Source organism: Etheostoma spectabile, chromosome 16 (assembly GCF_008692095.1).
Source record: "Etheostoma spectabile isolate EspeVRDwgs_2016 chromosome 16, UIUC_Espe_1.0, whole genome shotgun sequence".
Classification (NCBI taxonomy): Eukaryota; Metazoa; Chordata; class Actinopteri; order Perciformes; family Percidae; genus Etheostoma; species Etheostoma spectabile.
The window spans coordinates 239,121-254,082 of NC_045748.1; the positions used below are offsets into that span (position 1 = coordinate 239,121).

At 41.5% G+C, this 14,962-nt stretch overlaps 1 protein-coding gene across 1 annotated transcript in view; it reads right to left on the bottom strand.

Annotated features, from left to right (window-relative positions):
• Positions 1-13,829, bottom strand: part of tmc2a (transmembrane channel-like 2a) — a 41,291-nt gene extending 27,462 nt beyond the window's left edge. Inside the window, exons 1-10 of the mRNA XM_032539805.1 lie at positions 13,699-13,829; positions 11,765-11,803; positions 11,223-11,667; positions 10,062-10,214; positions 9,078-9,168; positions 8,892-8,973; positions 8,687-8,793; positions 4,910-5,008; positions 4,058-4,200; positions 118-265 (exon numbers count right to left, since the gene is read on the bottom strand). Of these exons, the coding sequence (XP_032395696.1) occupies positions 118-265; positions 4,058-4,200; positions 4,910-5,008; positions 8,687-8,793; positions 8,892-8,973; positions 9,078-9,168; positions 10,062-10,214; positions 11,223-11,667; positions 11,765-11,803; positions 13,699-13,726 (1,335 nt within the window). The 5' untranslated portion in view covers positions 13,727-13,829. The remainder of the gene's footprint in view (positions 1-117; positions 266-4,057; positions 4,201-4,909; positions 5,009-8,686; positions 8,794-8,891; positions 8,974-9,077; positions 9,169-10,061; positions 10,215-11,222; positions 11,668-11,764; positions 11,804-13,698) is intronic.
• Between the last annotated feature and the right edge of the window lie 1,133 nt (positions 13,830-14,962).

The following is a 14,962-nucleotide window of genomic DNA, read 5'->3' on the forward strand; positions in this document are numbered from 1 at the left end:
ACTTGAATATCCCGGCTTAATCCCTTATCCTGGTTTCGTGCAACAGGCCCCAGGTGTAGTGAAAAATACACAACACATGCATGTGTGTTATTTTGTAAAATGGTTGCCATTGGTTACCTTGAAGCTGGTGGTGATGGAGGCGTATTTGTTGTCAGCGGTCTCTGAGTTGCCTATGAGGTAATCCCAGCTGGTGAACATCTTCCAGGCAAACGTGAACTCTCCTTCGTCTCCGTCCCCACCGCCAACATCAGCGTTCTTGGCCATTCTGAAAAAAACAAGACAGCCTTCATAATGGGCAAGTAGGCAGACACACCTGGACATTATTATGTAAGTAACTAAGTAAGTAAAGTTTCTTACTAGAGCACATTTAAACACAGGTTATGTTGACCAACGTGCTGTTTAAAAGAACATTGAAATGTAAAAATAAAGAGTAGAATTAATTTGGATGTTAACATCACTAACCCTAAGATAAATTTTAAAAAATCATCTTTTGTCACTGGTTAAATCACAATCTGTTAACATGCATGGTTGTCTGTTGTTGGACTTCTGTGCTAGTCATGGATTGTCCATCACAAACACCATGTTCGAACATAGGGATGCCTAAGTGTACTTGGTACCAGAGCACCCTAGGCCAAAGGTCAATGATCGATTTTTATAATCGTTTCATCTGATCTGAGGCCGTATGTTTTGGACCACTCGGGTGAAGGAGGGGCAGAGCTGTCAACTGTCACCATCTGGTGGTGAGTTGGGTCAGGGGGGGAAGACTCTGGACAGACCTGGTAGCCCAAACGTTAGTGCGGTAAACGAACGTCTGGAGGAGGCCCCTGTCCGGACTTTCAACTCACACCTCCGGCGGAGCTTTTCGTGCTCCCCTGTGGAGGTTGGGGGCATTGAAACTGAGTGGACAATGTTCAAAGCTTCCATTGCTAAAGCTGCGGCGGCGCATGTGGTCTTAGGGTTTTAGGTGCCTCAAGGGCGTAGAACCCACGAACACCCTGGTGGACACCAGTGGTCAGGGAAGCCCGTCCACTAGAAGGAGTTCTTTCCGGGATATGTGTCTCGGGGACTCCGGAGCAGTTGCAGGGTACCGGACGCCCGAAGGGCTGCAGCCTCTGCTGTGACAGAGGCAAAGCACGGGTGTGGGAGAAGTTTGGAGAAGATATGGAGAAGACTTTCGGTCGGCACCAAGGTGTTCTGGAAAACCGTTCGCCACCTCAGGAGGGGGCGAGGATCATCCCAAGCTGTATACAGTAAGGTGGGACCTTTGACCTCACTGAGGATGGTAATAGGGCGTGAAGGACACTTTGAGGAACTCCTAAATCCAGCTGACACGCCCTCTTTGGTGGAGCAGAGCTGGAGGAGGATGGGGGATTGTTGTCAATTTCCCTGGTGAAGTCGCTGAGGTAGTCAAACAACTCCACAGCGGCAAAGCCCCAGGGATTGATATAGATCCGTCCAAAATGCTGAACTCTGGTGTGGAGGGGCTGTCTTGGTTGACAACACCTCTTCAACTTGCGTGGAAGTCTGGCGGTGCCTAATAGTGGCAGACCGGGTGGTGTTCCCCTCTTCAAAAAGGGGGACCAAGGGTGTGTGCCAATTACAGGGGTATCACACTTCTCAGCCTCCCTGGTAACTACTCCGTGCTGAAGGAGGGTTCGGCCGATAGTCGAACCTCGATTGAAGAGAACAATCGGATTCCGTCCTGGTCGTGGAACAACGGATCAGATCTTTACTCTGCAAGGATCTTGGGGGGGCCGGGAGATGCCCAACCAGTCTACATGTTTTGTGGATCTGGAGAAGGCGTATGACGGGTCCCCGGGAGAAATTGGGAGGTGCGGGAATATGGGGTGAGGGGGTCCCTCTTAGCCATCCAATCTTGTATGACCAAGAGCGAGAGCTGTGTCCTTCGTTCCGGCAGTAAGTCGGACTCGTTCCAGTGAGGTTGGCCTCCCCAGGGCTGCGCTTTGTCCCAATCCTGTTTGTAATATTTATGGACAGGATATCGAGGCGTAGTCGGGCGGGGAGGGGTTGCAGTTCGGTGGGCTCGGGATCTCATCGCTGCTTTTTGCAGATGATGTGGTCCTGATCATCATCGGTCTGTGACCTTCAGCACTCACTGGATCGGTTCGCACCGAGTGTGAAGCGGCTGGGATGAGGATCAGCACCTCAAAATCTGAGGCCATGGTTCTCAGCAAACCGATGGATGCTTTATCCTTTCTTCGGGTGGGGAGTGAGTCCTTACCCCAATGAAGGATTTTAAGTACCTTGGGTCTTGTTCGCGGTGAGGGGACTATGGAGCGTGAGATTGGTCGGAGAATCGAGCAGCGCGTTGCGGTACTACATTCCATTTATCGCACCGTTGTGACGAAAAGAGAGCTGAGCCAGAAGGCAAACCTCTCGATCTACCGCAATTTTCTTTCCTACCCTCACCTATATCATGAAGGCTGGGTCATGACCGAAGAGAGATCCAGGGTACAAGCGGCCGAAATGGGTTTCCTCAGGAGGGTGGCTGGCGTCTCCCTTAGAGATAGGGTCAGTCATCCAGAGGAGCTCGGAGTAGAGCCGCTGCTCCTCGCGTCGAAAGGAGCAGTTGAGGGTGGTTCGGCATCGGTAAGATGCCTCCTGGCCTCCCGGAGGTGTTCCAGGCACGTCCAGCTGGGGAGGAGCCTCGGGAAGACCCAGGACTAGGTAGAGATTATATCTCCAACCTGGCCTGGGAACGCCTCGGGATCCCCCATCGGAGTTGGTTGATGTGGCTCGGGAAAGGGAAGTTTGGTCCCCTACTGGAGCTGCTGCCCCCGACCCATCCGATAGCGGATAAGATGGATGGATGTTAACATGCATTCCAAACTCTTACAATATAAATGACTGACTAGACAGTACCTTATTCCAGCTAAGCTGCACCACTTTAACCCTCATATTCCTGACGCATGTATCAAATTTAACCACCAGAAGGGGTCCCTGCTTCATTGCATGTGAGTATGTCTACAGGTTACCCACTTCTGGAGAAGCAGTGGCAGCAAAAAATGTCCTGTTCTGTTTTCTGTTAGTAGTGTCCAAGGACAGTCAGACACTGTCCCGGGACAGTCAGACACTGTCCTGTGACTCCCATGACTGTCCTGGGACAATCAGACACTGTCAAATCAAAGGATCTTTTAATTTGCAAAGTTGTTTTGATAGAATTGTTAATAAAGATAACTTGTGCTTTTACTTAGAAATTCTGGATTTGTTTTTTGTTTTCAAGAACTTTTCGAGTACACCTGACATTCAACCAACGCTCAGTCAGATCAGTTATAGTGTGTGGGCCAGTACAGGCCCGGGGACCAAGCCAACACCTGTCACAGGCTGGGAGTCACAGGACAATGTACAGGACTGTGTCTGACTGTCCCAAGACAGTCATGGGAGTCACAGGATGCTGCATCTGACCACTGTTCCCGAGCAGGTTAGGTGTTCAGCATGAGTTACCACGGCGATTGAACCCGGTAACAACTGATCCACCATCGTGATACAGAACCCGGTGTTGAACCTGTAGTTACTGTACCTCGATAACGCCAAATCTTGCTTCGTAGTACAGGCCTCTGATGCTTTACTTGGCTGTATTTATTTATTTAGTATATTTTATTTATTATTATTCTATTACTTATTTTGACATACTCCTGTGCAATATTATTAATGCTATTTCTTCCTGTTATTGTTACTTTATTCTATAGAGGTGGGGGGTAAATGCCCTGTCTCTGTGCTGCGTTTGCACTTTGTTGGTGCTATCTTTGTTCCATGTCTTGTTGTGCTTGTCAATATTGCACAAAAACAAACAAAACAACAATAAATATGTTTGAAAAAAAGTCATGTTTTGTCACATTTTCAAAGTTAAACTTAAATCATATCAAAATAAAATCCAAATTTCCCAAATTTAATTGATTCAAATGATCAAAGGAAAAGTAGAGCTTAGTGATTTCCCCGCGACAGTATAAGGTATAAAGGTACTCAGGGTTGGTTGAAGCAGCCTGGCTGAGACAGTAAGAACGAATGAAGAGCATCCATCCTGTATGAGACTCACGTGCGGATCACGACCATCAGGCTGTAGCCGAAGGTGCCGATCCCCACCATGAGGTAGGACAGAGGCAGCCGGAACTTCAGCAAGCCAATGGTCCTCTGGTTGTTGTAATAGCCGTAGAATAGAACGGAATATTTGCAGTAGCCCTAAGAAAAGGACAGGCGCTATCGTTACTTACTTTTTGCTTTTGTTTTTTTCCACTTCTGTCTTCTTTTAGTGTCTTATTTCTGTTGTGCTGTAGTAGTAGTAGTAGTAGTAGTAGTAGTAGTAGTAGTAGTAGAGCTGCTGTTTTAGCCAATGTGATCTCAAAAATGAGGTTTACATCTTTAGGTAATTAAAGGTCAAATACAAATAAAAAAATGTGTTTCTAATTACATAAGACGAAACTAAAGAACTTCTGAAGAAATTCTCTGACTGTTCTGGTTGAAAAATTGAAAAAACAATCAGGCGGTAAACAGTCAAAGTGGAAAATAGTCAACTTTTTCTTCCGTTTTGTACATACTACAAAAATGTAAGAGATTAAGAAACGTCACATCAAAGGGCTGAAATCTCTTTATGGTGTTTATATGTTAATAAAATGTAATGCTGGTTTCATTTTGATGTGTTCACATTTGCTAACTTTTTCTTTAAAGCTAAAAGAAGGCAAGATGGACTATTTCCGTAGTATTTACTTTTATTTCTAGTAGATTAAAAATGCACAATGCTTAATGATTAACTTACATATGTTCTTGTAGATGTGAAAATCTGATTACATAAATTATGTGAACTGATTTTCTTTGTAGAAATATTTTGAAAATGTTTGCGCTAAAACCAATTAGGCTTGGGCATATTTATATCATCATATTACAGACTTACGTTGAAGTCCATGAGGACAGAGTAGTCCTGAGCGGTGTCCGCTTCTGCCCTAGGTACAGTCTTCCTGGGAATGGAGCCGTAGGGAAGGCCCATCAGAACCTGGGAAACAAGAGTAACATTTGATTTCATGAATGGAATTTCAAAGCAGATTGGAACAATGTACCTGCTGAAATAGACTTAGACTTAGACTTCTCTTTATTGATCCTTTGGGATGACTCCCGCAGGAAACTGAAAGTTCCAGCAGCAGTTTTAGCAAGAAAAAAAGAAATAAAAAGTAGAAAAAAAGACAGTATAAAGATAACAAAATAACAATATAAATAATAACAACAATAAGAACATTCGTCAAATAAACAAAGAAAAGACCATAAATTATTATTAAAGTGTCAGTGTTTAGTCCAGTGTTAAAAAAAAATATTATAAAGTGACCAGGTGTGAATTTAAGTACAGGTGTGCATGTATGTATGTGTACTGTATGTATGTATGTATGTATGTATGTATGTATGTATGTATGTATGTGTACTGTGTGTATGTATGTATGTATGTATGTATGTATGTATGTATTGTCCTCTCTGCCCTATTTCCTCCTCCCCCCTAGTGAGGAGTTGTATAGTCTGATGGCATGAGGGACAAAGGAGTCTTTGAGTCTGTTGGTCCGGCACTTGAGGAGGAGCAGCCTTCCACTGAACCGGCTCCTCTGGGTGCTGATGACAGTGTGCAGGGGGTGGCTGGCATTGTCAGTAATGTCCAGCAGTTTGTCCAATGTCCTCCTCTCTGCCACCGTCACCAGTGAGTCCAGCTTCATGCCGACCACAGAGCCAGCCCGCCTGATCAATTTATCCAGCCTGTGGGTGTCCTTCTTTGATATGCTGCCCCCCCAGTTGAAATAAGCTCAACTTCAATATTTGGTATGTTTAAGAATGTCTTTTCACTTTAAGATGGGAATGTCATTGTTAGCAATGATGCCGTCATTCCTTATACCTACTCTTTATATCTAATGTTCATACCCAATAGTAGTTGGTGATTGACTCACTCACACATTTCTTTATCAATGGCCATTTTGGCCACCTAGTGGTTCTAATGTTTTATTGCATTTAAGCATGTGGTTGTTTTTTTCCGTTGTATGTACGTTGTCATAGCCATTTATAATTGTATTTCTTTCTTTCTATATTTTTTTTGTTATGCATTTATTTCCCCCTTTCACTCTGTTGTTATGTAATGATTATGCTATTGGGACCACCTCAAAAACGAGATGACAGGTTAGACCGAGCACAGTTCTCTCTGTATCTTGGAGCTTTTTAACCCTCATGTTGTCCACGGGTCAAATTGACCTGTTTTCCTATATCAATGTTCTTTTTAATTACCCAAAATACCATGATTGATTCCACACAATACTCTTTGGCAAGTATAAATCTCTTCTTTCATTAATTTCAGTGGGGGGGGGGGTCTTATTTTATTTTAAAGCATTTGGAGAAACAAATTGAAGTGGTTTTGAAATAGTATTGAGTAATGTACATTCCTATAATTTTAGTCTACTCTAAATAATTACTAATTTCTGCTTTTCTAACTCAAACATTAGGTAAAATTTCCTATAAATGAGGTTCATTGACCATACATTTCAAAAATAACTGTAAAACTAAAGTTAATAAGTTAGTGTTACGTAGTGTTACGTAGTGTTGAAAACGTCAAAAAGAAGTGACTAACATCGACAAAAAAAGCGTAAAAAGTGTTGGAAAAAGGGACAAAAACCTAAGAAAAAGTTAAAAACATCGATAAAAAAGCGTCAACAAAAGTGTTGATTTTCACTTTTGACGAGAAAACCATACAAGGGTTAAAGCCAGCGCGTTCAAAATGTGATACAAACTAGTGGTGTTAAATGGTGGAGCTAATATCTCTGCAACCCAAACAGAACACAGTGAGGGAAATGTTACAATTTACCCCATAGTCCAGGTTAGTTGTACCATGCCCTGGGGTGAAATGGAAAATTATGATATACACTGTCTGGGGGTGAAATGTAGCACCATGAAATTAGGATAATGACAAAAACTTGATATTGGAACTTTCATTCAACACTTAAAATACTTCTTAACATGATATTTGTGTGTGGGTGGGTGTTGAGAGGCACGCCTTCCTTTTCCAAGCGGGAATGTAAAGAAAAAAAAAAAAAAAATCAAAAGTTTGCTTGGGGTGCAAGCTAACAGAACACTGTCCCATGAGCTAACGCTAGCTTAATTTACAGCTAACAGCTAAAACGTTAGCACTAACAACTTGCATGAACAATATCTACATAGACCACAATAACATGAAATAGGTTTGTTGAGTTTAAAGCTGATAATGGTATCACAACTATAAATGAGATTTTTAAAAATACCTCTTACCTAAAAATTGTTTTTTTCTTTCTAAAATGTGCAGTATCGGTCACAGAGTGCTGCTACTTCACACGTGCTCCAAGGACTAAACGGAGGAAGTTAACTTTAGCTAGAGTGAACCAGGTGATAGAAACTTGTTCCTGAATGGAGAAATTGGAAGTGTTATAACCATAAAGCGTTACTATTAATGATTCATCAATAGTACAGTCTACGGTTACAACCAACTGACCCGTGTTACAACCATAGACTGTAAAAAATATATATTAACAGTCGATGGTTGCGGGGTTCCACTTGTGCCAAAATGAACCCCATATCATCTCCGGTCTCCCGTCAGCGTTGTCTTGTGAATTTCTTCTTTAAACTTTTTAATTGCATTAATCCTGATATCCCTTGATTTATCTGTTAGTTGTATGCTGTTGTTAGTTGGTGGATTTATTTTTCTAATCAATTTTTCTTTGACTTTGTCATTTAATCTTTAACAGGAAGCTTGAGAAAAGGTGGGTTTTTTTGATGTCAGAAAAACTTTTTAAAACTATTTTGACTTTTAGTTACTTTGGTTACTTTAGTTTTTAGTATCAGATGATACTGTGGCTTGAGAAAAGTGCAAGAATCGGATGAACCTAAAATGCATGATATACAAACTAAATCAAGTGATTGGATGAAATTACGGTGTTTTTCAAATTATTTTACAAACAATCCTAATAGCATAACAGCAATGAAGCTTACTGGTAAAATGACATCACTTGTATATATAATGATGACAATCATCTAGTAATACTTGTGTTTCGGTGTCATATGAAAAGTCATAATGCATGAATGGAAATTCAAATATCATTCTCGTGTAAGCTTTTCCTCCTGTCATCTTAGCCTCAAAGCTCTAGAACAACCTGCCCCATAAAAGAAAACTTGCTAGGTCAACGTCCTCATTTGAATTTCTTCGTAAAACTTTAAATTGAAAAGCATATCCTGATTTTACTCAATTTATCTTGTTTGTTGTATTAACTGGATTGTTAGTACTTTTTTTTTTTGGACTTATATTCGTTATAGTATTTTAACCTGACCTCCATTAGGCCAATGCGGTAAGAAAAAGGAAGAACTTGCTTCGACACGTGGTCTGGCCTTTCAATAATATCCATACAATGTCCATACTTTAAATATCTTTCTGTGCGGTGACCCATTTATTCTTAGTTTGTCCATTACATTTCAGATAGGTTTCATACTGCTTTCCAACTAAACACCAATGAAACACAATATGCTTCCTGGCGACAAAGTTACATAATGGGTCTAACAATAGTAATAAACTAATAATAAATAGATCAGTGTCTTCCCAACTATATGTTGAGTGCTTTGCTACATGCTAAATCATTTCATTCCAGCTTTTGCATTCAGAGACAGGACTGCATCATCTCACCTCAGGGATGACCACCAGTCCAAAGGTGAAACCAAAGAGGACCAGATTCATGCCGTACATCCAGCGCAGGAAGATAAAGTAGGACGCCACAGATGACCCAAAGTGACCTGTGTGGACATTGAGAAGATTTTAAAAGTCAGCATCTGTCCACTGGGAGTCGCCGTTCGGCGGGTAAACACTGCTGTGTGCTAGAAACACAACTTACTTTCCACATCTTTGATCTTCCTCTCCCAGGGGATACAGGCGGTTCGGAAATTTTCAAAATCTCTCTGGAACTTGATCCATTTCTGGGTTGAAGTAAAAAAAAAAAAACATTGAAAATTATAGATGGAAAAAAGACCCAAAAGCAAAAAGCAGAGAAAAGATAGAAAGTTAGATTTTTGTGCCGAACCTTTGCCATCATCACTTTGTAGGCGTACCACTTCCTGCCCTTTCCTTTGCCCAGAGCTCCTTCAAACTTATCCACAAATTCTTGAGCCTCCCTTCAAAGAAACAAGGTCTGATGTGAGATAAATGGCCATTAATATGATCTATGATTTTTGTTTTTCCACATGGATGTACTTTAACTCTTGTGTGGTGTTCATATTTTTGTTACACAGCTAATATTCCCGGGTCTGGTGGATCACATTATTAGGCTTTTAAAACAATATAGGCATAACAATTTATGTAAAAAATAACTTAACATATGTTTACTTTAGCTCAATTACCAATGATATATGCATAATTTACGGTTCATAGTTGCCATTTAGTGAGAAAAAAGGTAAAAAGAAATATATATATAAACAAGATTTTTGATCATTATTGGTGCTTATTTCTTAGAACTTAATCAGAACAGGTGAAAATGCTTGAAATGTAATATTGTTGTTTTGTAACTTTGTGTGAGAATAGCAAGTGCAGAAAGACAACATATAGTTTCATAGCACCTAGCACCCAGTCCAGTTGACCCGAACACCTCATATGTCATAGTTATGTGTGTGTGTGTGTTTGGGGGGGGGGATGTACCGTGTGCAGTCATTGAAAATAAGTTATTTTTTATGTTCTTTACAGAAAATGAGCCAAGGCTACAGAGTTTGAGTTAGAAGAAATAATAAGTAGCCTAATTTTTCTCATAGCAAACATTGAAAACGGGTCCCACAGACCCAAACACCACACAAGGGTTAAGAGCCACAATAATAAAGTTTTCACACAAGTGATGATTTCAATCCCATATTTAGCAAGTTGGGAGGTATGAGAACCAGTAGTTTTTCAAAGTACTGTCACATGCCTAAAGTATAATGCCTATGGTTTTGTTTCGGCTTGATATATGGCTCTGTGATTCTGGGCTGAGGTGAAGAACTTTAATCTCAAACAGGAAACCAGGACAGGTGTAGCATACTTCAGGTGGAAGAGCCTCCGCTTCATCCTCCACGGCTTGGTCCTGATGTTAGCGATCAGTTTCTTCTTCTCCTCCACCTCCTCCATCAGCCGGGCCATCTCTCCCTCTGACAAGGACTCCTCCTCTTCAGATTCAGAGTCAGAATCAGATGAACTGGAGGAGAAAAGAAGGATGGACATGTAGAAGGGAGGGGGCTTGTAAATAGCCAAGCTAATGTCAACAGGATCGGTAATTTTTTTATTCACTCTACCCAGATTTTTTTTTAAACGGCAGCCCACAAAACAACATTGTTCTCTACGTCGAGCAATTGACAAAGTGCAGATGTTTCTCTGTTAGGTTTGCAAATAAAAGCAAGTGTCCCGTTGCAGATTATTTCACAGCAGTTTCAGGCATTGCTGTCCTGATTATGTGAGAATCCGGCCTATACTGAGGGGGTACTATCTGCAGTGGAAAACACATGTCAAACAGAGCCTTACCAAACAACACGGCAAAAGTTAATTTATATACTGGGCACCATGGATAATCTGTTCCAAATGTCATAATAATCCATCCAACAGTTGTCACTAAAAACAAAAATGACAATTTATGGTGGTGCTATAGAGGAAAGGTCAGTAGGATTCATCCTCTGGGAACCATGAATGTCAAACAAGTAACATGTCTGTCCATCCAATAGTTCTTGAGATATTTTAGTCTGCACCAAAGTGGTGGACAGACCAAACTACACACACAACACCACTTTTGCTAAAGAATCCCTCTAGTTGGTCAAAACTTGCTGATGTGCAGATAGGATTACTAGGGGACATTACTTCATTTTGAGGGGTCACACGGAAATAGATTGGTAACCTTAGTGAAGGAAATTAGCTAATTTTGAGCATTGTACTTAGCGTAAATACAAACCATTTGCATGTTGGCATATCCCTTAGCTTTCTGCAAGCACCACCCTCACAGCAAACTTTTAAACTTTATATATACATATATATACATCCTAATTGTTTTGGCTTATAGAGTTCACATTTTTAAACACTGTTTCCACACCTGGTATGTTTGGTATTGAATTTTAAGTTGGTATATGTATTGGCAATTACAATGTCCATTTAGGTCATTTGAATCTTGATTAAAATACAGGTGTTAAATAACTAAATTAGATATCTTTCTTCTCACCTGTCATCCTTCTTCTTCTTTTTCTTTTTGTCCTTGTCATTGTCCTTGTCTTTCCCCTTGTCCTTCCCTTTGGCATCCCCTTTCTTACCCTTACTGTCCTCCTCTTCCTTCTTTCCTTTCTTCCTTCCTCCCTTCTGTCCCTTCTTTCCCTTTTCTACATCGCTGTCCTCCTCGTCACTGTCCTGAGCTTTGCCTCCTTTCTTCTTATTGGCTGCTCCTTTCGGCTTCCTTTTTGGAGCCTCGTCCTCGCTCTCATCATCATCACCCCCACCGCCACGTTTCTTGACGGGCTTCTTCTTGTTTGCTCCCCTGCGTCCCCTGGGAGCTTCATCCTCATCATCCTCATCTTCTTCTTCGCTGGCTGTTTTTTTCCCTCGACCTCTTCCCCTTGCACCTCCTCTTCCAGCTCCCTGCCTCCTGTTTGTTCTCTTCTGGGTAGCACCATCTACATTAAAACCACGTCCAACACAAAATACTGCATTTAGTATTCTGGTTATTAGATTAGACAGGTATTTTGTTGACATGCTGTTTTATCCACTCACCATCACTGTCACTCAAATCTGCGTCAATCTCGATTTCAACTGAGGAAGGACACACACAAAAAACAGCACCATCAAAATACTCTAAACACCAGCTCAACCAGACCATGAAGGCATCCATCTACAATGCCAACAATTATAATTCTGTACAGGTAATAACCAAATTCAGTGCAGAAAAAAAGTTTTCCTTCAAATTATTAATGGCGTGGCTCTTGGAATGGTAATGTCAGTCCATCACTTTGGTCCAGGCTGAAATATCTACATATAACATAACAACTATGTAACATACTATATAACAACAATATAACAACTTTTGGGTAGATTGACATAAAATCTGGTACAATTTCAACAGAATGAACTGTAATTGCTTTTCTGATGCTTTAATATCTTATCTCACGCCATGATCAAGTCACAATTGTAATGAGTTCAATACTTTGCTGGATGACCAAGTACCTGCAAACATCATCAGCTTCAACTACACTTTGTGTTTAGTGCTAATGATCTCAGGTTAGTGTAATGAACCTGAAACCTGATTTGTTAATCCTTACCCTAACCATTCTAGGCCAGTACCTAACCTCAACCATCTAATGTTACACATGGGCAGCCACAGTGCAAATGAACAAATATTAGGATGCTAACAAACTCATCTTGCTGATGCACTTTAGCAGCATTATTGTGCAGAATTTAGCATTGAGCTTAAAAGTTTCCTGTGTAGTTTTTTAAATCTAGCAGTGCTATGTGGAGCTGTTTTGGATCCCTGTTTTATTAACCGCACATGCAGGCACACATCCAAACCCCCTGAAAGTACCTGTAACTTGCATTCATTATCAACTTCTGAGCAGGAGCCCAAATTTCGTTCCAGGAACTCAGCCAGGCAGTACCGTTCGGTGTGCTTGAGCTATGTTACTGGTTACATGGTGGTGTTTGTCGTTTGACTGGTCGTGACTGTTTTCCCAAGATGGCGCCTGCCTGTATACCGAACGGTCTTTTCAATAAATTGTCTGTACACTCACAAAGTTCCCAATGCTTCAGTTAACATGTAGGGACCCTCGTTATGCTACTGTGGAAGTGTGGTGCTATTTTGAGCCTTGTAGTGGAATAAAAGTAGCGATTTCTTCTTACCTTTACGTGTCCTGACGACTAGCGTTATAAGCTAATTAGGGGTTTGCGCTAAAACTGGTCAGATTCAATTAAAATGAAAACAGAGAACGGTCCATTCGGTACCCATGTGTCATTAACCCCTAGGTTCATTTTGCGCCGAAATTGTCCTTTAAGTTACTGGGTGTGGAAAAGGGCCGTAAGTCCACACCTCTGGCATTAAAGCATATAATGCTGCGTAAAGTTTGTAGTCTGTATCCACGACGTTCCACTTCTTGCTAGAGAAGAGATTGCTAGAGTGCCATCCTTTTCCTTTCTTTGTGTTGGCATTCTAACCTCTGGTGGATTTCTGAGGAATATGGTTACTTGGTCCTCAGGTCTCTGCAGGGTAAATCCAGACAGCTAGCTAGACTATCTGTCCAATCTGAGGCTTCTGTTGCACGACTAATACAACCTTTGAACGTACACATGTTGCAGTAAAACAAGTTCCTTCCTGAGGCTATTTAGCAGAGGCACCGTGGCTCTGTCCGACACTTAGCACCGCCCAAGGCGATTGTGATTGGTTTCAAGAAATGCCAATAGAGCACGTTTTTGTCCCCGGAATGTTGTGTGGACTAACCAGACCCTCCTTCACAGCGCTGTGGAAGGTCTGCCAAAGCGAGAATATAAAGTCTGTAACAGTAGTAAAGGGTTGTACATTTTTTTCAATAAAGATTATTCTTACAATTATTTTTTGATACCAAAATTTAAAAAAACTCTTTCAAAATAAACCAAAAGCGGCCTAAAAAAAGCTATTACAAACAAATTGAATCCTTTTAGTCTTTTATTGTTCAACTCACCATCATCTGTATCTCTTTTTCTCGGCATGATGAAAAATAACAAGCGTCTGTCCTCTGTGTCCTCTGCAGCGTTTGCCCAGTCTACCTCTCCCAGCAGGTTGGCTATCCCCTGTCTTGGCTTCCCGCCAGCACCCAACTCAGGTAACTGTCAGTGCTGTCACTATGACGATTGCGGCATGTGACCTGCTCTCAACAGGTTTTCTTAGATATGTGAAGTGAATTCTGGAAACCAAAGATTATCCACTGTGCAGCAAGCAGAAAGACTGGGTTATTCTCCAAGGGCTGGGACATTTATATTTAATCATGACTGAATAGTGGTGGAGATTTACAGCTGTGGGGCACACTGGTAGATCATATTGGGCCCTTGACTCTTTGGAAGGGAAACCGCATTCAGCGTGGCTCTATTTAGCTAGGCTCAACCTTTGTGTCCTACTTTGGTTTTGTTTTTTTATGGCCAAAGGACCGTATAATCGAATGTGCCCAGAGACACTCTCACTCGTCTTGTTATTGGAGACCACACAGACAAACAGCCCAGATGGCTTAAAGATTTAATGAAGGTTTAAGGTTTCTTTATGCAAGGCTCACAAGGCTGAGATGACTTTTCAGCTGCGGGACTGTTTTGTCTCAACGTGTTCACCAGGACCACAGCAGGTGGAGAGTGAGCCAACCTGCAGCCGCAGAGACTGACAGCAGCCGCCTGTGTGTGCAGAGGTGCAAAGCGTACAGAGTAACACATCATAGCCTCATTACATAATAGAGTGAAGCTCATTTTTCTAATCCAACACGATTCCATTACATGGTCTTCAGTTCCCACAGGGGAGACATGGATCATCACACCCTTTAACAATTGTGCTGGTGTACAGGTGAGCGTGCTGCATTCCTGCTCACCTGTTCCGAGAATATGAACACAAGCGGTCCACACGTTGAGAAAGTATGTTGCTAGAGAGCTGATTATTTGTTTGACAGTAGAATCACCACACAGACCAACTTAAATCTTCAAACGGAATTTTGCATTACATAAGCTATGCATAAGATAATATGTTTAATGTATATGAGAGTGTATATTTGGGTTGGGGGAATAAATTGTTTTACGTACAGTATGTATCGTAATTATTTTGGGTGATTTTGTACGGGGTGGGGGGTGGGGGGGTTGTCAGGGCATGCTCCATTTACGGAAGCCACGAGCACAATTTTTCAATCCATTTGGTAACTGAATAAATAAAATTGAATTGAATTGAATGCCTAAAAATGTGTCCATTATCCT